A 24607-nucleotide genomic window follows, 5' to 3' on the forward strand; every position below is an offset into this window, starting at 1 on the left:
AGCCGTGTGAAGCTAGTATCTTGAGAACCGAAATTCAGAATGGGTTATGGGTGGAAAAAATGTTTTCGTAATGTTAAAATTAGCTTGAAACAAATTAGAAGTCGAGGGAAAAAGTGGACGATAGTAGGTATTTGGTCTTTATTCAAAAATGAAGAAATTCAAGCAAGATAGAAAACAAGAAATTTTAGTCCTAATTATACAATGTCAATTTAACATAACATTAAACTTTGGCAAATATAGGCGTCAAAAGCTAACATCATATTAAAAATAAACTTCCAGAATATTAAAACCAACCGGTAGAAAGATAATGGAATTTTGTAAAATTTTTAAAAAAGTGTGACAATTATTATAGGTAAGGGTTTTTGGTTGAATAAATAACTGCAGAATAGTGAAAAAATATTTTATTAAAGAAAAAACCAATATTTTATTAAAATATTGTAGTTTTAATATCAAAATTTAATCAAAAATAATAATTTTATTCGTCTTATGAATTAAATATTATCTATATATACGTCAAAAATTCAAATTGAACAAAATAAAATTAAAATTTTTTCGATTTGCTATTTTAAGCAATATTTGAATGTAACATTTTGGAAAATATTCCATCAGGTTTATTTTGTAGGTACTCTGGGGAACCATCTTCAATAATTTGACCATTTTCTAATACAATTATACGATCACAATCCAAAATCATTTCTAATCGATGCTGCAAAAGATAACAAATATTTATTTTGTTAGTAAGAAACTGTAATTATATTATAGGAATAATTCGTAACTTACAGCGATTGTAATTACAGTCGAATTTTTAAAAGCATTTTTTGCAGCTTGCAAAAATGCACGTTCTGTAATCGAATCTACAGAACTTGTTGCTTCGTCCATTACTGTAATAGCTGATCGCTGTAAAATCACTCGAGCCAAACATAAGAGTTGTTTTTGACCAGAACTTAAGTTACTACCGCCCTCACGAATTTCACCATCTGAAAACGATAGAAAATTACTACATATAAACAGAATTTTTATATTAGTCACGATATTTTCAACAATAAGTTTGGTAAAAGTCTTGCTATGAGTCTTGATCTTGCGCAAATAAGTCTTGATCTTGGAGAGTTAGGTCTTGGTATTGCAGAGTTGCGTCTTGGTCTTGGTCTTGATTCTTTGTTGCTTGTTCTTGGTATTGGTCTTGTCGTGAGACTAATTTGTAAGTGAGAGAGACTAATTTTGCTTATCACTAATATTAGGTTAAAATACCAATAATGATACCTCTATACTACTTTATAAACGTTCGTTTTATATTTAATACCTGCGTTCGGCAACTTGAATGATTCAAGGAAAATAGAAGAAGGGCTAGTAACCCCGTAAGCAAGTCCCCTTTATCAAATATGTTTAGTTCGCTTTTTGGAAGCAACTTTGGACACCTTGAATTGTGCCACTCTTTTAAATAAAATTATAATTTTAATTTTTGGCTAAAGTCAAGTCACTTTAAACCTTAACTTTCTGTCGCGTAGTAAATAAGCTCCTGAGTCGATGTGGAGCATTTTCTCTTACAGAACATGCATATGGCAGAACAGCCATTTTCGAAATAGAGAAGGGTATAGAAATCTGGGAAAAATAGTGGCATACAAAACTTTTTCGCGGTTTCGGAGGGGGTGTGGTTGAAATAAACCGGGAAAAAGAGGATCCTAAAAGGATGAATTCAAGTGCGATTTTTTTGTTACAACAAAATATACTTTTATGGAAAAATGAAATTTGAAATCAAGCGTGCATGGAATCAAAAAAAAATGCTGTAAATAACTTCCATAACGACCGCACAAACGTTACACAATATTGGCAGACATTGTTAAAATTCGTTGAGAAAAATTATCCATTGGGCTTAGAACACGGATAGTTTAATAGGTTAAGGCCTTTAACTTGAATCCAAGAGACCCAGGTTCGCCCCCGGTACGTGTGTATATTTTCAATTTTCTTTTTAAGATTAAGACATTAATACGTCATAAAAACAAGAGCACCTGTACTACATAAATTAATGCTCACCTAAACCACCTAAGTAATCAATTACAATTTGTTTGATTTGTGCCATTTCTAAACTACTCCAAAGTTGTTCATCCGTGAAACATTTCATTGGATCCAAATTATCACGAACAGTTCCTCCAAACATAATGACTTCTTGTGGTATTATTGATAATTTTGATCGTAATTTTTGTAATGGTATAGAATTAATATCAACATTATCAATTTTTATTTTACCATCATATATATCAACCATTCCAAATAATGATAATATTAATGATGATTTCCCACTGCCGGTACGACCACATACTCCAATCTTTTGACCAGCTGGTATTCGTAAATTAAGGTTACAAATCACAGGCTCAATTTGACTCTTATATTTTAGAGTGACATTTTCAAATACAATATCACCATTTTCTGGCCAATTTCGGCGTAATTGAACTCCTAAATAAAAAAAATGTTAAAATGTTATACAGATTTTTTTTTAAATCATTTAGATCTTGTGTAGCAAAGTAGTCATTACCAAAGTCTATAAACATAGGTCTATTTACCTTCGTGGCGATAATTCTCGATTGGAATTCCGGAATAATTTTCAATACGATCCACAGCTGACATGTACATTTCCATGTCAGTCAAAAATCTGACTACCCAATGTAAATAAATAGGTATCAGCAATGTATAATTAACTGCTAAGCCAACTAACGATGGCTTTATATAATTTGGATAATATTGGGCTGTCAACAGGCATGTTATAATTGCAGTTAATACAATAAAACCACCTAAATAATCCTGTAAAATACTATATAACATTAATAAACTTGAAATTCATAAAAACACAACGCTCTAAAAACACAAATGGTTTCTAGTTTTTATAAAGTGAATATTTTTCCAATAGTACCTACTAGTTTTTATAAGAAAATTTATAAAACTATCATATTTCGTCTTTTCAATCATTTAAACGATGTGAGGTTAATTGGTCCAAAAATTTTGGTTAACTAACAATAAGCTTGGTGAAAAGTTATGAAAATTTTTTTTCCGTTCCAGGCTATAGCTTATTCAACCTAGCATTGAATAGTGGCGGATTTAAGGGGTGGCAGAGGAGCAGTTACACACTGGGACCTTAAAATAAGGGCCCCAAGTAGAAAGATCTCGTAAGTCACCGAGGTTCCCAAGTTCAGTAACGAAGTCTAAAAAGAAAAAGGAGAGGAATACAAATTTTATGAAAAGGCTTCACAAGGAGGGTCTTTTGCTTCCTTGAGAATGCTTCAAAAAATGAAAAGTTGTTATCCAAAAGAATGGAATCTTCTACTTACCAATGAGATTCCTAACCAATGTCGACTGGTATTTAATATTAAAAATGCATTTGAATTAATATCCATTTTTTGGTACATTGATAATGTAAAACGATTTTGATGTCCGAATGCACGAATAGTAGTTAATCCACCTAATGTTTCCCAAAAATGTGATAAAATCGGTGATTTTGTTAGGCTGTCTAAACGTTGCAGTTCTCTGAAAAGAGGTTTACTTAATCACTATAAATATAGATGCAGGTAGGTATTTCATATAAAAAAGTAATTTTTGAAAAAGTACTATCAATTTTTTGACGAAACTGCCCGCCAAGAATATATGATTACCACATATAAATCATGTAGGGTAATCATTGTTGGTACATAAATTCTGGTATATATGTTTCAAATATATATCAAATAAAAAGAGTTAACGAGCTGAAATATCTCACTTTTCAATATCATTGTTTTTTCGTGAGGCTGCAAATTATTGAAAAACTTTAGGATTCATTCGCTACTAAACTATAAGAGTGAGATGATTCCAAATTTGTAGGTAGCTTTGAGTAGTGAGCCTATTAATTCTATATATATAGTACTCTTTTTATGTAGCCAACTGAGAGAGGTGCTGTGAAATCGGAAGAGATCAGACAACCTGTTTCTCACTTGCAAACTGGCAACCGGCATCCTTCGGCGCAATTTATGACAATTGTCATAAGTTGTGAATATTTCTTATTATTATTCATTATTTACTTTTCGTAGTTTTGATATATAGCAAATTTTACTGATTTATATTAATAGGGATGCAAAAAACGATGGGTTTTCAGTGCTATTTTTGTGAATTCGCCAACGACAAGTTGAATGAGATTGCTTTGCATAAGTACCAACTGGTAATTGCGTTCAACTCATTTTATTTTATGAAAAAATTTCACTTTTTTGATAATATCCGCTATTATGCTCCTCGGAGCATAATGTACATTATTACGTCAAAAAATAAGAATTTCCTCGGATACATCAAGTTAAGAGTTGAATCGATATCTGTAATTAAATTTCAAATCTTCTTGCGCCGCGCATCCCAAGATCAGATAAATAACACTAATGGGTGCAAATAGAGCGCTGGCCGTAAAGTAGAAGTATTATAAATATGATCGATTCTAATTAAATAATCCATAAGAGCGTGTTATTTACCTTGACGAACATCGATAGAATTTTTGTACAATATAATAAATTAAACAAATTGGTATGGCAATAATTAAGAACCATGGTGTTACAATTGTATTTACAACTATTGCTGAGAGGCATAAGAATAAAAACTGTAATAATCGTTGAATTGATATTGCAAGTTTCTGAAAATAAAAAAACCATTAATCGATTATTGAACAAATATTTGTTGTTGTTGAAAAACTACCTGATCGATATATGACATATCTGTTGAAAAACGGTTAATTATACGACCAGTTGGTGTCGACTCAAAAAATGACATAGGACATCGCAATAAGTTTTTTAACATTTTATCATGTAAATATTCTCGTGCTTTTGCTCCACAACATTGGCCTAAGCCATTCGATGCTAATGATAATAGTACTGATATGAATGATAATATTGCATAAATTAATAAATAATATTCAGTCTGAAACCAAAAATTAAAATAAGTATTACGTTAAAATATGTAGGAAGTGCAGCAAATTTGAATACTGTAGGTAATTTGGAATACTCAGAGTTAACTCAATTAATATAAATGCCATCCGTGTTTTGGTACCGGAAACAAAACGTCACATGACATACAAAGTCAATATGAGTACTGAAAACGCAGTTCCATCTTGTAATTTCTGCCGGGAGCCAGGCGGGAACAAAACGTCTGCTTTGAAAAATTTTTCGATGAGAATACTATAATATGCAAAATCTCCATTGCAATTCTTTAAACTATAAAGTGACCTTATTAGTTTATTATTTCAATTTGATTTTGTGTATATTTCTGTTAATAGAAATCCGACATTGGAATTAACAATCACAGAGAAGTTGGACTAGGAATATTAAATCAGAACATTACAGTTGATTCAGTTGCACGTCTTTTTATCGAGATTTCTTGAGCAACTGCAAATTACAAAAAATATGAGAGGAGCACCTGTTGGTTCTATAGGGAAAGCACATCCATCGGGATGGATCCAAACTAACTTATTTACGCAATGGTTTCAACACTTAATTTGTAAAACACGTAGAATTTGTAAAACCAACAGAAACAGTGTCATATATACCAAGAATATATTAATTTAATAATTAGAAGTGCAAGCAATTATCAGAGAAAAAATGCGAATATAATTTGGAATATTCCAAATTAGCTGCACCCTATGTAAAATCACGCTTTTGGAGATTTTTTGTTTGATGGTAATTTTGAGAAGGTTCCTTATTTTTTTTTATTGTTTTGTATTATTAAAGCGAAATAATTTTTCAAAAATTGTATGTATTTTTTATTGGGCTAGTCCTTATTCTTTTCTATTTAATAAAAAAAAAAAACTGATATTCCAAATATGCTTCACTTCCTCTATTATTTGGATGTATACCAACTTTACCTTGGAATAAAATGGTGTATTTTCTAAATATATTTGAGTATTATTATAAGTATCATTATATTTAACTTCTAGACTAGTCCATTTGCTTAACCAATAATCTAAATATACACGTGAAATTTGCCATGTTAATGCCGAAATTAAATAACTAAAACTTGCACAAATTCCACCAGCTTTAATATAAGCCCAAAACACACGTTTTGGTATGCGACCATACGTACGTTCCTCTCCATTTGTTAAAATTTGGCCGTTTTCATCCAAAGTTATAATTGCTGCAAAATAAATACTCATGAACAATTTAAATAATAGGCCTATTTTCAAACTTACATTCATTTTCATCAAAATCTTCACTTCCAACTGATGCGGAACTCCGTAAACGACCGATAGGCACTTTATTTTCATCATAATGCATTGAATTATTATGATTTGATGTTACTAACTTCTTTGTTAAATCACCATCTTTTTCTAAATTGACAGCTTTATCAGATCCATGGCGAGAAAATTTTGTAAATTTTCCTACTTGAAAGTCTCCCGGTTTTGATTTAAATTGTGGACTCAATGATGAGTAAAGTGGTTCATGATGTATACTAGGTGTTGAAAACTGTCGAATAACGGCTGGTCGACCTTTTATCACAGGATTAGTTTGTAATGATATTGCTCTTGTAGCAGCTCGATGAAGTTTACTATTCGATCCCCAAACAACAGATACTCTTGCATTTTGATTAGATTGATTAAAATTATTAAATGCAGTTCTATATCTTCGGCGGGTTAAACGCTCATCACTGATAATTTCTTCTTCGCATTCATCGGTTGGTAGTGGTAAATCATGTGCAATATTAAAATGCCGAGAACCATATATTGAATTGGGTCGTTTTCGCAACGGACGATATGGAGCTGGACTCTAAAAATCAATAATATGTTTACCTATTTTTCATTTGTTTATATGAAATTGTTGGGAATAAAGACCTTGGGGAGTAAAATCAAGATTAATAAAAACAAAATAAAAACGCAACTGCATTTAAAAATACAAATGCAATAAATGCGCGTGTCCAACAAAACATATTCGTACAAATGAGGCAAGTTTGGATTCTTTTGAATTCGAAAATTTTTTGGGATCGCACTTAATTTGCATCTACTAAACATTTTAAGCGAAAATGGAAAATTTCTTAAATGAACTTAAGAGAATTAATAAGATCAAAGGGTAGCGAGACACGTGAGAGACACGGACGAAAAAACACATAAAAAACTTTTACCACATGTGTTTCTTCACTGGTTGTCCAAGTACCATGTACACTATTTCGATGCTTTAACTGATTTCCAATTCGTGATACCAAACGAAATAGATTCCACCGATCACGAGCTGTTTTTGATTTACATTCATTTTCATTTGTTCCTAAATTCATTATTTTACTCCATTCATTTGTTAAATCTGGATCTCGAACCTCTAATTGACGTAATGTACCTTGTTCACGAATTTTTCCTTTTTCCATTACAATTACCTAAAAGAGAGATTTAAAATTATTTTTGAATATTGATTTAAAAAGGTAGTTAGATAGTATACCCGGTGTGCGTTTGGTACTAGCTGTAATCGGTGTGTTGCTAAAATTACTGTTCGCTTTTGGCGTAGCAACATTCTTTGTATTCCATTTTCAAAAACATCTTGTCCAACTTGATAATCCAAAGCTGACAGTGGATCATCCTAAAATAGTGAATAAGTTTGTAATTTGCATATATATTTTCATGAATAAATCATCTTTAACTTACAAGAATAATTGTATTTGCTTGAGAGTACAATGCTCTTGCAATGTTTATTCGTTGCTTTTGGCCACCAGATAAATTAATTCCTTTTTCACCAACTTCAGTAAAATCTCTACCAGGTAATAAATCTAAATCTTGTTTTAAAGCACACACGGATAGTATTCGTTCAAATCGTCGTGGTCGAAATGGTTCACCAAATAATATATTCTCACGTACTGTACCATTTATCAGCCAAGGCTTTTGTGGTACATATGCAACAGATACATTTTTAGACCATTCAATTTTACCACTTAAATTGTACATTTCCCCTAACATAGCGGATATAAGTGATGTTTTCCCACTTCCAACTCTTCCAACAATTATTGTTAATTTTCCTAAAAACAAGGGTAGTATAGACATTAGAAATAAAAAATTGAGGAGTAGTACCTAATAGGTACAGCAACTAGCCCTGGTACAATATAGGATTTGTACATGACCACTTTAAATATTTTAAATTTTCTGCTTGTAAGTTTTGCGAAAGGGAGTGCTAGCGGTGTTCTTATATATCCTCTTAAAATCCCTCTCAACGGATATCATCTTTAGATTCTTGGTCAGAGTATGAATCTAGCCCCTCTCATATTAGACAACTATTACAGCAGGCAAGCTAATTAAAATTGGGTAAATTGTACCAACCTTTTGGAATTGTGAGCTTTGGGATTGAGAATGTCATTTTGTCATTCATATTCCAAGAATAAGTTCCGTCTGTAATTTCTAAAATGTTTTCACTATCCACCGTTTGTTGGTTCGGAAAAATATTTTCGTTTTGCGATTCTTCGTCTTCCTCAATATGTTTTAAACCAAAAACCATTTGTTTTGTATGTTTTGGTGAATCATTTTCAGATTTTAACTCAGCGTTACTATGGCCATTATTTGGAACAGTATTTTTTATTTCTGGTAAGTATAAAAACTCTTGAATTCTTCTAGTACTCACCTGTGCAAAGCATAGAAAGTTCCTCATAAAAATTGCGTAAATCAGAAAAATTCTCCGAGAAAATTCTTTACATTACAAATTCTTGCTAGTATGGGTGCTCTAACAAAGATAGTTGTGACATTGTGATATATTAGAAATTCCCTCAGTAATTTCATGTTTGTAGGTATATTGTTCAAAAGTGACAATCGGGCCAAAATTTTGAAATAAAGAGTTTTTGAGATATATGGAATTATTCATGACTATTCGAGAAGTTAGATAAAATGTAGGTAATATAATATATATTCTTTAATATTGCTTAAAAATCTTACCACTCCTTTTATAATAATTGGAACAGCAACAGGGAATATAGACAATGGGACAGTTAATTGATTAAATAGTGCCAAGCCTGCAAACGCATCTTCTGGACTTAATGATTTATCTTCCAATATGTAATATACACCAAATGTAACCAGAGTTATTAGAATACTGGAGAAGTGAGTTAAGAATGCTGAAAATACAAAATTTCATTATTCCAACTAAAATAATTTCTAAAAATTATTAAATTGAAATACAAACTCATTAGTGCCCAGTAAATTGATTCGTTATTCAAATATTTTAATTCAATTTCTCTTGTAGTTTGTATACGATTTTCATGTAGCTTTTCCCAAGCCAACAGTTTTATTAATTTTATTCCTTGAAGTGTTTCATTCATTTTGTTTATACGTTCATCACTTTGTTCCTACATTTAAAAAAGTTTTTTCTAAAAATTTTCTAATATTTATTTGTGTTACAAAATATAAGGGGGTAAAAAAATACCGGAAAATATTGGGTTGAAAATAATATAAATAAAAAATTTTAAAGGTTCACAGAGTTGTACTAGCGTATGGCTTTGTACTTGACTTTTCGATTTTCATTCAAGGTTATTTTGTATTTTACTTGATAATTTCTAATGGAAACGAATAATAACCCCGGGTAACATTGAAGATAATAGTCTTGAAAATCGAATTCAATAGTATATTCTAATAGTATATTTCAAGGTCATTTCTTAAAAATAAAAGAAATTTACTAAGCGATTATTTGAAATATACCTTGGAGCTGATATTTTCCGTTTTGGACTGAAGCTTACTCCGAGGCATGTATACATGTTTTGATATAAAATTATGTTCTCATTTCCTGCCAGATGTCAAAAATGGGTGTTTCTGTTTGAAATTATGTACAAAATAAACATGGAAAACGACTTTATGGTCAATTTGAAAGTCAACGCCCAGTACAATTCTTTGAACTCTTCCACTTTTTTTTCTTTTTTCTAAGACCTTTACTTTCGGGGTACTGATATTTTTTTACACTCGCTCTATTAGGTCAGATTCTTGAAAAAATTTTAATATAACTTACTGAAATTTTTTTAGAATTTGCGGAAAGTTTTTTCCCAATCGAAAATTGTAACAAACTCATTGTCAAAATACAAAAAAATGCACCAATTACAGCACTGTAGCCCAATTTCATATGTAGTAAATAAATCAGAACACCAATCTGTAAGTAAAATATTAACTGTAATATAAAAGATGATATGCAAGCGTCATTTCAATTGCAAAATTGGAACAAGGTAGTTTTTTTGGCAATTTTCTTAAAGATTTCTCAACAGTTGTCAGGGTTATATGGTAGTAACTGAGAAGTATTTTTAAGAAACTATGTTCTCAAAGCTCGACGGAGTTAGATGAAAAGTTATAATAAAATATTTCGATAATTATTACTTTTCGTCTAATTTCATTTGCGTTTTACAACGCAAGTCACCATCAAAATTGGGATTGAAACGGATTAAAACCCAAATTCTTAAGATAAGCTTCATTGTTCTTGTTTTGCAAATGAAATATTTTTCAGCGTCTAGAATATAATCTCTAACTCTTTAACCTTTAATGGTATTGCCCATGTATAATGTCCAAACATTATAAATTGCATAACGTTTGCAGCATCTTCAGCTAATAAATTAGTAATTGTTCCAACATCTGTTAATTTATCTTTATCTTTGTTTGCACCACTTTTACTATTTTCTTTCAACTTTGCATCATTGTCCTTATTTTCTTGAATTATATTCCATGAGCAAAGTTTTAATGATTTATTATAAACCATACCCTAAAATGTGTCTTAATATTAATTTATTATAAGCAAAGATTCTAGTCTAAATTCAGTTTAAGAGATAGGCATAAGTAAATCAGGCTAATATATACTGGTATATAAAAGCTGAAAGGGTAACGAAAATCTTGAATTTAAGACGTTTGGATTTTGGATATTCCTTTTCTTATTGAAATTAGGTAGCCATGAACTACAGGAAATGAACTCGTGCATTTTCGATTTACTCCCATGTCTAAAGTGTGACAAAACTACTCATTTATCTGCGCACCAGATTCTCTTTATTTAACATTCAAAAAATTATTGGATTTTATATTTTGGCCTATTTTCGAGATATAAGCATTTGGAAATAAATACGGATCGTCAAAAATTAGATATTAGAATTGTTGACTCCTTGGACTTGTAGCTTCGCGATTTGGCGCTTTTTACATTTTTTTATTATAGACAATAACTGAAATTCTAAAAAGTGAAAAATTGCGTGTATTTATTATTTCTTAAGCATTATAGACAAAATGTATTACATCTATGATAATCTTTATGTTTAATTATTTCAAAAAATATATTTGAACAAAAAGCTACTTACTTGCAATGCAGTTTTTAGATGAATACCTTCAACATTGACTAAGTGAGTTGAATTTTGTGATAACGTTCCTTGTAATATTGTTGCAATAAATACAATTACACCTAATATGTAACCATTATTAAAGAACTCCTCAATAGTTATAAATTTATTTAGAATTAAAGAATTATTTTTATTGCCAATTTGTGATACATAAACAATTATAATTGATATACCCAATGGACCAACTAGAGTCATACAATCACCAAAGAATTTAAATAATCCACCTAATAAAAAATTTTTCCAGCAAAATTTTATATAGCATCGCCATAATGATACTTTTTTAGTAAACTGTTTCCGTAAATTTATTAATTCCTATAAAAAATATGACAAAATATGATACACTATAATAATAATATGATAGAAGAGAGGCGATGTCCCAGAAAATTTGCATGAGAGCAGAGGAAATTTTTTGAAACACTTCACTTAACCCAGTAAATGAGGGATTGGAAAAACTTTAGCTACTTAAAATTTGAAACCTTTTAATCTACATTTATATCGTTTGTAAAAATTCTTTATCATTCATTTTTGCGCCTCGATATAACTTTTATTCGACTGACCATGTATAAATTATACTAATGGGTACTCTTAAATTATCTAAAAGCTAAAGTTTTTCTGGATACCTCCACCATTAGAAATTTTTATGCTCTTAAAAATAATTGAAATAAATGGTGGGACAGAGAAGTGTGTGATTTTGAAAACGATGGATATCATTAATGTAGGAAATCATTATGGATATCATTAATGTATTTGACTCAGAAAAAACTTCGCGCCACCTGATTTTTATAAGAGCCAATGGAAAATGATTGTCGGAGTGTCCTCAAAAAAATCATATTCATGCCAACTTGCATTTTAAACTTACTTAGTTAGCCTAATTTCCTTAAAAATACAATTGAATAGATATTTATTTATGTATTATCAGGATAAAAAATTTGGAAAAAATTAGATTTTTGTTTTACAGCGTTTTCAAAACTACTCTGTATCCTTGAAGTAGATTAAAATAAAACAAATTAGTTTTATACATAATTGATAAAATAATTATTACCTTTTCTTGTAAATAAATGTTGTAAAATTTATGAAATTGTATGGATGTTTTTTCCTCATCTGGTAATAATCCTAGGTCATTTATTTCCAATGGTTCACGATATCCAGCCCATAATAATGGTGTTAGCCACCAGAATGTTATTTTTGAAAATATATTTGCATAAGAATATTGATAACTTATGTATTGTGATATTGGTTCATGGATTAAATAAATTTTTGTACACATCTATAAATCAATTGAGTGTATTTTGAATAACAATTTCACAAAATAAAAATTGATTAAAAATATGAAGCACTCAGTTTTTTTAAATATTTGGAAATTTGTTCTAGCTTTAATAAAACTCATAAAAATTATCCTATTTCAAAATACACACATATCAAATTTAAACTTTCTTTTTAAAGAAAATTCGGAGAATACATGCTGTGATGGTATGACAGACACAAGATTGATTCAATAAGAGTTTTTTTTTTCATTTAAGATCATTTCATTATCAAAATCATTTAAAAATTACAATTTTCATTATCAAAAAAATATTTATTTTTATTTTTTAAGTAAGTCTCAAGCTTACTTATTTCGGACTCAGTGCCACCGATATCAATGCCCAATGCCTCTATTTTAAAACTTTTTTTATGGGCTCTTTTGCCATAATAAAAATTAAAATTTATGTTTGTAATTTTCGTCAGATGTGCCATATTTAATGTACTTAGTAGGTGTCCAGGATTTGTGGGAATTTTCACAAACATAGCATTTTTCTTCCCATTTATACAACTGTTCGTTGTATAAAATAGGCATTAAATTTTTTGATTAAATTGTTTCAAATATATAAAATCGACATTGCTTGCTTTTCATTTATAAATTACTTTGTAATTAAATATTCATAATATTTATCAATTTTCATTGATAATAATAAATGGTTTATACATTATAATAATTCTAAAAATGTGAATAGAATATTAATTGTAAGATAATATCATTCTTAAAGTAATATAAAGTAAATTAACTCTCAATTTACTTACTATAGGTCTACAAAAATAGTTTTTTCCTGCATGGTATATTTTTGGTAAATTGTCTGTTTGTTTATAAGGATGCTGAATTCAAAAAGAAATTATCCATTTCAAAAAGTAAAATTTTTTCAAAAGTAAAAAATCGGAAATTCGATTAATTGAAGGTGTTAGTAGGGATGATACTACCCCTTGAAATTGAATTAGATGATACTAGAGATCCTAGTAGCCCCTGAATTGTTAATTTACCTTTTATGTCTCTTTAGCTTCACATTTTCTTCCTCTTCTTGATGCTCCTCTAAACACGATTTCCCATTTACTTTTCTGTTTCTTGCATACATTAACGCAAATTATTGATTGTTAATTGGTTGGGATCAATTGACAATTTCTAAGACTTAAGATCCCTTTAGATCAGCATCCGCCGACTATCCCCATAAACTCGTCGAATTTTCAAATAAGTTTTGGAAGCAAACCTGACATGAAAAAAGTTGTTATCCTGTTACAGTGGGTAAAAGTCTATAAGAAGTAGTTAAAAATATCCTTTGCGGTGTTTTAGTTGCAGACCTTTGTTGTTTGCAATTTTAATTGCATTGAAGATTAAGATTTCAATAAAAGACACAAGAAGAACTTTTCTTAAGTTAACCGGAATTCCTCACTCTTCCCTACTAACAGAATGAACAAGAATTTTCATATGGAATGTTGATAAATCCAAATTTATATGTTTGCTATGAGCATACACTTTGTAAATTGAGGGTTAAGTTATTTACATACCACAGGTAAATAATAATTCGATAACTCGATAAGAACGAATTACGCATCAGTATTTACTTTTATTGTGCAATTTTCTTGGTACAATTGAATTGAATTTAAGTAAGTATTTATAAAGCAAATAAATATTATTTCTAAGTAAAAAGAATAATTAAAATTTATGAACACATGAACCATTAATAAAATAATATAAAAGTATGGGGTTTTTCCACTTCATGTTTTGTTTATTAATATTTACATCTCTTTAGTAATTTAAGCAACGCACCCGTCGTCAAATTTTATTGAATGGTAATTTGTTAAATGATTCACCAACAAAGAATTTAGTCGATGGAATTGAAATGTTTCTAAATTGAATTAGTTTAACAATTGTGAATTATAAGAATGACTGACTAGTAGGTTTTTTTGTATTTTTTTAATTAATTTACGCAAGTGACACACTTTTGACCCGCCGCGCTTCGTACAGCATTTTAATTCGATTCGATTAACATTGCTTTTACATACCTGAGTTAATGCAACGTTCAAACTCTTTCCATGTTTAATTTAATTGAATCAGAATTGATTTATACATTCGCGTTCGGTTGCAATAACTCAAGTTTTAATATAGCTATTTGAAAAAGATTCTTAAACTAGAACAAATTTTCATGTTTTCACATATAACTATGTGCGTAATTTTCATGTTTTCTTTCGCTGTTGGCTTGGTTCCGAATTATAAACTAATAGTGGGCCGGAAAAATGATTAATACTTACAATCGTGTTAGCTAAAACTCGTTGGATAAAACGTATTTTTATGCACATAACATTAAAATATAGACTCATACCTTTAAAATAATTACTTAAAAGTGCAAAAATATTATTTAATGGCCAATCTACGGACCTTTTCAACCAAGCGCTGCGCGCCAACTTTATGCACGATCATTTTTGTTTACAGTTTTAGCCATATCTCTGGTTCTATTGGTCGTATCAAGGCGAATAAAAAAAAATGTTATGTGGAATAAAATGCTACACATTTGTTTCAAAATTTTCAATAGTTAAGGAGCTATGATCGTATAACCAATGAAAAAATACCTCAAAATACACTCCTTGTTTAGTGAGACTTACGTAAATGTATGTATACGACTTACGTAAATGTATACGAAACTCACTAGCGCCTACACTTATATCTATAACAGAGGCCATCCACATCATTATTTTTAATCTTTATTTATTTCAACTATTTTCACGATTAAATTTATGATGTGGGTGGAGTCGGTTGATTAACCGCCCCCTTATAAATAATTGATGAGACTGTCGCTGCCTAGATTCGAACCGGCAACCTCTGTCTAGGTAGTTGAAGAGGTAAAGATAATGACGCCTTTAACCACCTGACCATTTAGCCGGTAAAATTATTGACAATTCAAAATGATATGGGTATAAATATATTTTAAACAACATATTATTTCTAAAAATATATATTATTTTCAACAAACGCTCTTCCGTCCCCGACCTTCGTTGTGATTTTAATTTTTTTTTTTTTAATTCGATTACAGATAAGACAACAAACACAACGTTTGTATCGGCCCCTGTAAACATCATGTAAAATAAATTATTATAAACTTAATGATATTTATTTAATGACCATCAAATAAAATATAAATGCATAAACAATTAGTAATTAATATTTTTATTGAAATTATTGCATTCACTAATACAGGGTTGTTCAATAAGATTCTACCACGTAAATGGGTGACATTTAGTCCAAAAAGATGTTATCACTTACTTGGGAGCGACACATTGTCCAAAAAGACGTTTAGTTAAAGAACATGATATATATATAATTTAAAATACCTATAGACACATTTCTTCTTCATTTCACAGAAAAATATGGCATTATTGGCATTTAATCGAAAGAAAATACGGTTAGCTTTAGAAAAATTTTTTAGACAAAAGTTATCAAGGACAATGATTATGTGTTTAGATAGCAAAAGCTATTAAAAGTATCATGTATTCGGGACTTGGACTTAGAAAGTAAGGACAATATAGGTCCTTCATTTGTGTTAATTATTTTATATCCAGGCCAATTTACATTTGAAGATCAAGGTCAAACGACCTTGAAACTAGTATTTCAGGTGAAAGTCATGGACAGAGGCGTATGTCTTCTATGCCTTTGAGAGCTTTTGGCTAACCCATTTTTCTGTAGCTGTAAAAATGTTAGTTTTTTTATGAGGCTCAACTTTCTAATTGAACGTGTTATTCTATCTCTTAACTTTTAGGATCTAAATTGATTAATAAAGAAACCCGAGGAACTAAGTCCAATCTGATGTCAGAACATGATGCCCCATCAAACTTAACTTTTGGAAAGTTATTTTTTGATTGGTTAACAATAAAACGAGCTATTAGCCATAATGGATTAAAATAGTCCACCCTATACATAATAAAATATTACTATTATAATATGTTCTTAAAATACATGTACTACCCAAGACATAAGTGATGTCATCCAATCTTTTTGGTCTCTCCCATTTAAATGATAGCATCTTTTTGGACAAAATGCCGTCCATTTACCTACGTGGGAACATCTGATTGAACAACCCTGTATTATGAATGTTGAAATTATTATTTAAAACAAGGTTGCTGCTGTATTAAGAATCGTAATATTTAAGAATCACTATAAATTCTCTAAATGTTATACTTAACATACTCTTAATGTTATTCTTAACATACATAATTTGTTTCCGCTAATATTAATATAGATAAATATAAGGCCACATGTAATATCTACACTTTAGGAGGATTCAAAAAAAGGGTACGTAATAAAAAATTTCAAATACTCAAAAATCTTTAAAGGATTGGGAAATATATAATTCCAAACGAAATGAAATTTGATCAAAATATTTGAAAATTCAAACAAACTCAAATTAATTAAATATATTATTTGAAATATTTCAAGAGCAAACCTACTAGCCTGGTCAAAATAACACAAGTCAAATAAATAAGACCAAATTTGTGTATAAAAATTGATACTAATTATCACAATATCTTCTATATTATTTCTGTAATCTGTTTTTCTCTGGGTCCACGGTCTAGGTTTTACTTATTCCCTTATCAAATTCCATGACTAACCCTTCATTTTATAGACATTCGTTCTGGCTAGTGACGTAAAATACTCACGGTCTGAAAATTTACTGTACATAGATTCGGTGCGCGACGATTTGGCATATAAGATATAATTTTGTTCAGTATGTAATTTACATGGATGTTGATATTTTGTATCATTTTTATTTTACTTCACTAGCTTTTTTTATCTTCTTTGCTTAGTCGCGGGTACTGCACTGCGGAATTCCACCCGGGTTGACTAATACTGACCGGGCTGGCTAAAATATCGAGATCATATGAATTCAAAAGGTAAAACTTACGGTAGAATGTGTTGCAGTAAATTAATGTAATAATAATAATAAATGTCGACAACTTTTTTATAGATTGTTTCCTGGCGATCCAAAAGCGCAAGTCTCTGTATAATCAACGTAACTCATTAAGCTCTACGCCTCCACCATATTTATATTAAATTTACAATTACATTGAATATTTAAAAAAAATTATTATAATTTCAGAATTAATTTTTTGTAAATTAAATTAAATTAAAAGTTCAATTTGTTCCGTTTTTTATAAAATATTTTTTAATCATTTTCTCGTAGGTAAAAAAGTTATGTATTTCATTTGGCTTCAAACTTCTACTTTAACCCTTTTTTTGCTTAAAACCCCTTTTTTTTTGACTAAGCAAACATAAATTTAAGATTTGTATTATAAGTGGCCCATAAAAAAGAAGATAAATTTTTTATATACCTATATACATAAACGAATGAATATTGTGCGGAAGCCAAATTTTTGTTTGTAGTGAACAAAATAATTGTCGAATATCTAAAAAAACTTTTTATTATCTTAAAAACAGGAAATCCGTTGTATCAATACCCTAAAATTTTCAATTTATTTCGGTGTCACGGGGATGTTGCGTTGTTTTGCAGAGACAATAATTTTACATTAATTTTTATTCAATTATTTTCTAACTAGAATATCAAAATATATATATTCTTTAAATTCGTAAAACGAGAAAAAATTGTTAAACCTTACTAAAAAGTGCAATTCTCTCCATAGTGTACTTCCGCATAGTTGAACGACCTAAAAACTGCTTATTTACAAGTTTCTGACTTGTTGAAAATAATTACAAAAAATATATACTCTATGCCCTTAAGTATGTAAAAGCGCTAGAGCAATTTGGGATAAAAGGCTTGATTTTTATTATATGAAGTTGGACTAAGTCTACATCAATCCAAAATTTTAGGGGGGGGGGTGGCTTGTCCGAATAATTAAATAATTAAATAACTTCAAAAGTAGGCAACTTTAACATTGGTCTTATGGGGAAACGGTAGATGGATGATATGTTTTCATATAGATTTTTCCAAAACTAGTCAGTGAAAATTAAAAAAAAAACTATTTAAATTAAAGTCAAAATCTTAATAATTATTGAAAGCAACCAAACCACGTTGTGCCCGACTAATTAAGGGTGTATGAGCACGCTAGTGTCGATACAAATTTAAAAATAATATATTTTCAATTTTGTGGTAAATTATGTTATTACTTGACAATATAAGACGAAAACTAAGAATAAAATTTTTCAATATCTGGAGTAATTTTCAAAGTATTAAAATTGAAAATTTTGTTTAATTATTTAACTTTCGATATTTCGAAAACCAAGGTAGATATCGACAAATTTTATTCTTATTTTTCGTCTACCTTCATGAAGTTATAACAAAATTCATCATCAAAGTTGAAAATAAAGTAGAAATTATTTCAACCACAAGTCTAAAGTTGCCTTGGCGGTCGTACTACCATAAATCGACTTAGGTATTAAACCTGATATGAATATTATTTACATTTCTAAAAACTATTTTTATACCGAGTACTTCATACTTTTTTTGGAAATAATTTAATAAATAGTAAGCATCCTTTATAAGTTTACCTCAAAATATATTGTATGTATATTAATAATTATTAATATTAGAATTATTCCCATTGTAATACTTGTTACATAAACTCGTAAACATTCATAAATATCATCATTGTTATGTAACATTGATACCATAACGTATAAACGTAAACATCGACCAATCAGTGTTAATATCCATAATATTGTTGAAAATATTAAATATCTTGGACGTCTTGCACGCTCAATACGATTATGCAATAAAAATTCACCTATAGTTTAAATAAATGATAAAATTACAGTGAACTTCAATTAAAAAATACAGTAGAGTCTCGATAATCGAAAACGTTCAGTATTCGGAACAGTTTTAGCCACGCCCGCCCGGACTTTCGACGCATCTTTCTACCAGTCTAGTACAATAAACGAACCTAGAATTTTTTGATCTCTTTGAAAAAATTGTTTGTTGGGTCTATTAGACTTGCGGTTTTTGCATTGGCTTCAGAAAATTTGAGATCAACGACCCCAAAAACCCCTTATGCGTCATTAAAAGTCTTAATTTGCAAAAAAAAGGTGATTATTATTTCGGGAGTCCACTTATGTAAGCTAAAAGAGGGGGAGTAACAAATTAAACATTTTGACTGAAAATTCGAAAACAGTGACCTGAATTCACTGTAATTTTGTCATTTTTTTTTGTCAAATTGTCATTTTCATTTTGAGAGTTTTTCAGACCCCCGAAAGGTTTTTCGGCTTTTTTATAAAATCTTTTATAAAAAAAGTTATTTTATTCTATATCAGATTTGCTTTACGATATAAACCCCCTTCACTCCAATGGCTCGGGGGTTAAAACTAAAAAGTTCCGCTTTAAGCCATATAGACTTTATTAAGGATAATTTGAATTTGAAGCCAATGCAGAAAACCGCAAGTCGATAGACCCAGCAAACAATTTTTTCTAAGGAAAAAGGTTCGTCTATTATACTAATCACCCAAAAATGATATTGTTTGTTTTTATATACATTGATATGATTCTAAAAATATAATAGCATCATCATAACACGTGGGTTTAATGCTGCATGTACAGTCTCACTTAAAAACCTACATTCCAACACTGTTCTGCAATGCCTTATTTTTCTTATAATGAATTTTTCCAAATAATTCCGCCAATTGGGCCACACCTGGTTTTTATTGAGTCACGGTTATCGAAACTCTACTGTATTCATGTGGATTAACAATTCATAAACTAGGCTGAATATTCAAAAACAACAATTAAAAAAACAAAATTTTACTACTACCAAGCAAAAGCCCCTTTCAAAAACATTAATTTACTAAATAATTCTCCGTTTAAATATACCAGAAGTAAAAATTTTATTAAATATTGTAAAAATAATTCAGTTATCGAATATATACAGCTTTGTGTATATTTATATCATTCTTCTAAAATTATTAAACCGTGATTTCAAAATGAATCGAAATTTTCATGATTCTTCTTGACTGTTTTTTGAGAATTAATAAAGGTTAGTCTGGTTTAAAGAATAAATTTGTTTTTGTTTAATAAATTTTGCCGTAGAGAGTGTCGAAATTACGGAAATCGAATTTTTCAATTTTTATGTTTTTCCACGATTGTTTTGTGATTGTGTTGAGTTAAGAAGGCAAAACCCCGAAAGATGGAGGAGATAGTTCAAAAAATAAATTATTGGTATTTTTTTTAAAGGATGTCGCAAAATAAGATAGGAAAATGGCTTTCTGTGAAACTTTTTCTAACCCACCCTAAAATTTTCTTTGGATCATTCTAATCAAAAGTTCTCACTGCCACAAAAACTTTTAATGAGTAGTTTTCGAGCTACAAGTTTCACAGAAAGCCATTTTCCTAGTTATGTAGGTACTTTAAATATAATATATATGTAGCTTTTACGCCCGTCAAGACAGTTATTGATCAGCACGATCGGAAGCACATTTTTGGGATGGTTTGAAAAGTTTTATTGAAAGCCATCTTTTTAATCTAATACTAATACTAGGTTTATTATATTTGTAGCTTTAATCACCTGTAGCTCGAAAATTACTCGTAAAAAATTTTAGTTGCTGTCAGAGCTTTTGATCAGAATGATCCAAAGAACATTTTAGGGTGGGTTAGAAAAAGTTTCACAAAAAGTCATTTTCCTATCTTATATTGCGGGGTCCATTTAACTAGGAACAAAATTAAATATTTCTGAATTTTTATGTAATTGTTAAGGGATGCGTTGAATTTGAATTTCTGATAATTTTTAATTTAATACATTCTGTAGAAATACTTGCGGGCAATTTAAAGATTTTTTTAATGTAAATTGATATGATACACAGTTAATTTTTATTAGTATATATGATTTAATATTGTACACAAGTTAATTAGCATTAAAATTGGACTTTATCAAATGAATGAAGGTCATCTATTTTGAATTATTAAAAATTACTTCAATCAAATAAATATTTAAATAATAATAATAACTTATATGTATATAATATACGCTATTTAGTTCATTGATATACGTACCTAACCATACAATTAATGCTGACGATGGAACCAGAATATCGTGACCACCTGAGTGTGATAATAACGAATCGCCTAATTCACATAAGTGTGCCAAAAACAGTAATGAAGTAAAACATCCGCGTAGGTAATGTGTTGGAAATAAATAATCATTATTTAACAATTGACTGCAATTAATAATAAAAAAAATTCATTAATTGTAAAATAAATTAAAATATTTAATAAAAAATTTAAAGAGTCACTTCTTTTCTAATTGTTATCGAGTAGGTACGAAACCCTGTACTCGAACTTGAAACAGAGAACACCCTCGGTCAAATTATATTTCAAATCAACAAACAAATCAAAATTGGGTCATCCGTTTAGAAGCTACGATGACACAAAATCAGATCTGTTCTTAGGCATGTTTCAAGAAAATCTGATCGGCCGTTTGAAGATCAAAAATTATTTTCTAGTTGTTATTGGGTACTGAACCCTAAATTCGAACTTGAAACTAACTAAGAACACCCTAGATTTGATTATTTATCAAACAAAAACAAAAAAAATCTTAATTCGTTTAGGAGCTACGATGTCACAGATAGACGATGAAAAAGGTAATAATAAAAGTTGTTAATTTAAGTTTTATTATGGTTTTCATTTATTTTTCAAATATGGTTCCGTTATTTATCGAATTTTTTCGATTAATATAATATATATCGAAAGTTTTATAAAAAGTAAAGTTTTAGAAAATCAAAACAATAATCTATCCTCTTACCATTTGCTCAAGTTCAATATATTTGCAGAGATACTTAGGTTAAAGTTATAATGAGTTATGAAACAAAAATTTCGTCTTTTCTACTGGCAGGGTTTATTTGACCTGTGTCTATCAGCACTTTCTTATGGCATCTACGCTGTGTGGTTACTTAAATTACCTCCTTTCTTGATTTGCCTGATTAAATAATATGTTAGATATGATCTTGAATCATTGGCGACTTAACTAGCCGAAATTGGAGACAAATTCTGTGAACAGGCAATAGAAAAAGCGAAGTCTCGAACGCCGCAAAATGCTCGGAGAATTGGATAGAGATAAATAATAGGTATCTATTGATCTAATTCTAGATGATCAAATACATTTTAAAATCTAGTCTTGTTTTCCCCACTACATTTTTTGTATCAAATTTAAAGCCTAACTTGAGTCTATGACTATTTTACTTTATTAATTTAATAATTTGTATATTTTACATATATCATATGATTTTCGGGTGGAGGGGGGGGTCACCAAAAAGGTATTGTGCCCCGGGCTCGAGTTAAGCTCGCTACGGCATTGGCAAACTGTCATATTAATTAAGATAAGGACTATAGATTATAAGAATAATAAACTGATTATTCTGAATGTTAATGCTGACAATGACTTCGATACAACCCAAATATCGTCACATAATTTTTTCCGTTTTGTAATTAGATATTATGTAATTTTTTAAATGTTTAATTTATGCTTGTAATTTCTTGTTTGAAAAGGCGATTTGCAGTGGATTCTTTTTAAGTAGGGGGAGTAGGGGGAAGTGGGATGCCCTGATTATTCAAGTGAAAATATTGATTAATGAAAATAATTTGGAAGAATTTCCACTAAGTCTTTCTTTAGTTATTTTAAATCATTTCGCTGGCTGTGAATATTTGTATTTTATAAATAAGTCATTTTCATCAATCGAAAATGGTTAAGATGCCGTAGAATCCGGATAAACAGAAAAATATATTAATGTTCATAAAAAAAACGTAAGATGTAAGAAGATGACATAACCAAATTCAACCAATCATGTGCATTACGTCTTACATTTTGATAATTAGACTCTGATTGGCTAGTTGCTTACGTTGGTTAATGGGTAAAGCTGACGTTATCTTATTTGCTTATGTATTCAGTTTATATTTTACTTTTTTCTGTATATTTTTTGAGTGTGATAAAAGAACATAAGAGAATTAGAAGTGCCTTTAATTGAAACAGGTCATATTTTTCTCAAGGAGGCAAATACCGAAAATATATCGTATGATCCGAAGAGGCTCTTTTCATGATCTTGTAAGGTACTATTTAAATAGGAATAATTTTACTAAAAATAGTGCTATTCGATTATAAAAAAGTTGGTTTTTTATAATTTTTTCACTTCCCAGGGAAAATTAGTGTAATGGCGCCGATTTTCTCCAGTTTTACATATTTCCGCGGTTTTAAGGCCCCAATACCCGAATCAAACCTGTTCAAAGAGATGTCTGTGTGTGTGTGTATATGCGTGTGTTCGTTCGGATTCTTTGGCCTCTCGCGAACCAGTTATGACATGACATCTCGCGAACCAGTTATGACATTAACACGTGACTGGGCTTATTCAACGCGTAATTGCATATTTAAGAACTGAAAGAGTTTTCAGCAGAATTAGTTGAGCCGTTTTTAATGGTTATTGGCTTCTTTTAATGGCTTATTTGAATGGCTTATTTTACTATGGCTGTTATTTTCTTTTTATTCTTACCCATTTTGATTGTAGTTCAAATATGGACTATGATGGGAAAAAAATGTTATCTCGATAAAATACCAAAAACTTAAATTTAGAAGCATATTATTACCCATGATAATAAAGAAAATATTATTTTTTTAAATATTTTTTTTCTTTTTCGTATGACACGAGTGTTTCAATAATTTATTTGTTGTTGTTGTTGTTTTTTTTTTTTTTTGAAAATGTTTTAAAAAATATTTTTGATTACATAGTACCCCATCTTCCTCTATACTCTAATAATAAAAATAAATAAATAATAAAAACAATAATATTTACCTGTGTAAACGTGAACATCGTAAATAAATCAATATTAACAAAATAATGTATGCAAAAATACTGCTAATAGTTGCATTAAACAAATCAACATAACATTCAAGATGTGCAAAGGTGATATTTGACCAATCCACGAACTCTGAAGCTGTTGATGATATACTAAGATTACTAGTTCGATGAAAATGATGATTCACACACAAATGCATTTTTTTTTTTTTT

The 24607-nt window shown here is 29.6% G+C and overlaps 1 protein-coding gene across 1 annotated transcript; it reads right to left on the minus strand.

Annotated features, from left to right (window-relative positions):
* Nucleotides 1-521: 521 nt before the first annotated feature.
* LOC123304946 (ATP-binding cassette sub-family C member Sur) lies at nt 522-24604 on the minus strand. The gene is made up of 22 exons (XM_044886505.1): nt 24392-24604; nt 21606-21769; nt 19118-19353; nt 12356-12580; nt 11275-11625; nt 10473-10694; nt 9957-10094; nt 9141-9303; nt 8894-9072; nt 8288-8585; nt 7622-7989; nt 7419-7556; nt 7111-7356; nt 6185-6758; nt 5861-6129; nt 4699-4920; nt 4479-4636; nt 3321-3516; nt 2559-2796; nt 2032-2451; nt 781-977; nt 522-706 (listed from the first exon to the last, which is right to left on the minus strand). The coding sequence occupies exons 1-22, from the start codon at nt 24592-24594 to the stop codon at nt 566-568; spliced, it is 5346 nt and encodes a 1781-aa protein (XP_044742440.1). The 5' UTR covers nt 24595-24604; the 3' UTR covers nt 522-565.
* Between the last annotated feature and the right edge of the window lie 3 nt (nt 24605-24607).

This window comes from Chrysoperla carnea, chromosome 1 (assembly GCF_905475395.1).
Source record: "Chrysoperla carnea chromosome 1, inChrCarn1.1, whole genome shotgun sequence".
In the NCBI taxonomy this organism is placed as follows: domain Eukaryota; kingdom Metazoa; phylum Arthropoda; class Insecta; order Neuroptera; family Chrysopidae; genus Chrysoperla; species Chrysoperla carnea.

Coding starts and splice junctions, on each gene's coding strand:
- LOC123304946 (XM_044886505.1), bottom strand. CDS start 24,594: ATGCATTTGTGTGTGAATCATCATTTTCATCGAACTAGTAATCTTAGT. Junction 10,095..10,472: donor CATGGGCAATACCATTAAAG/GTTAAAGAGTTA, acceptor TTTTACTTACAG/ATTGGTGTTCTGATTTATTT. Junction 4,637..4,698: donor ATATGTCATATATCGATCAG/GTAGTTTTTCAA, acceptor TTTTATTTTCAG/AAACTTGCAATATCAATTCA.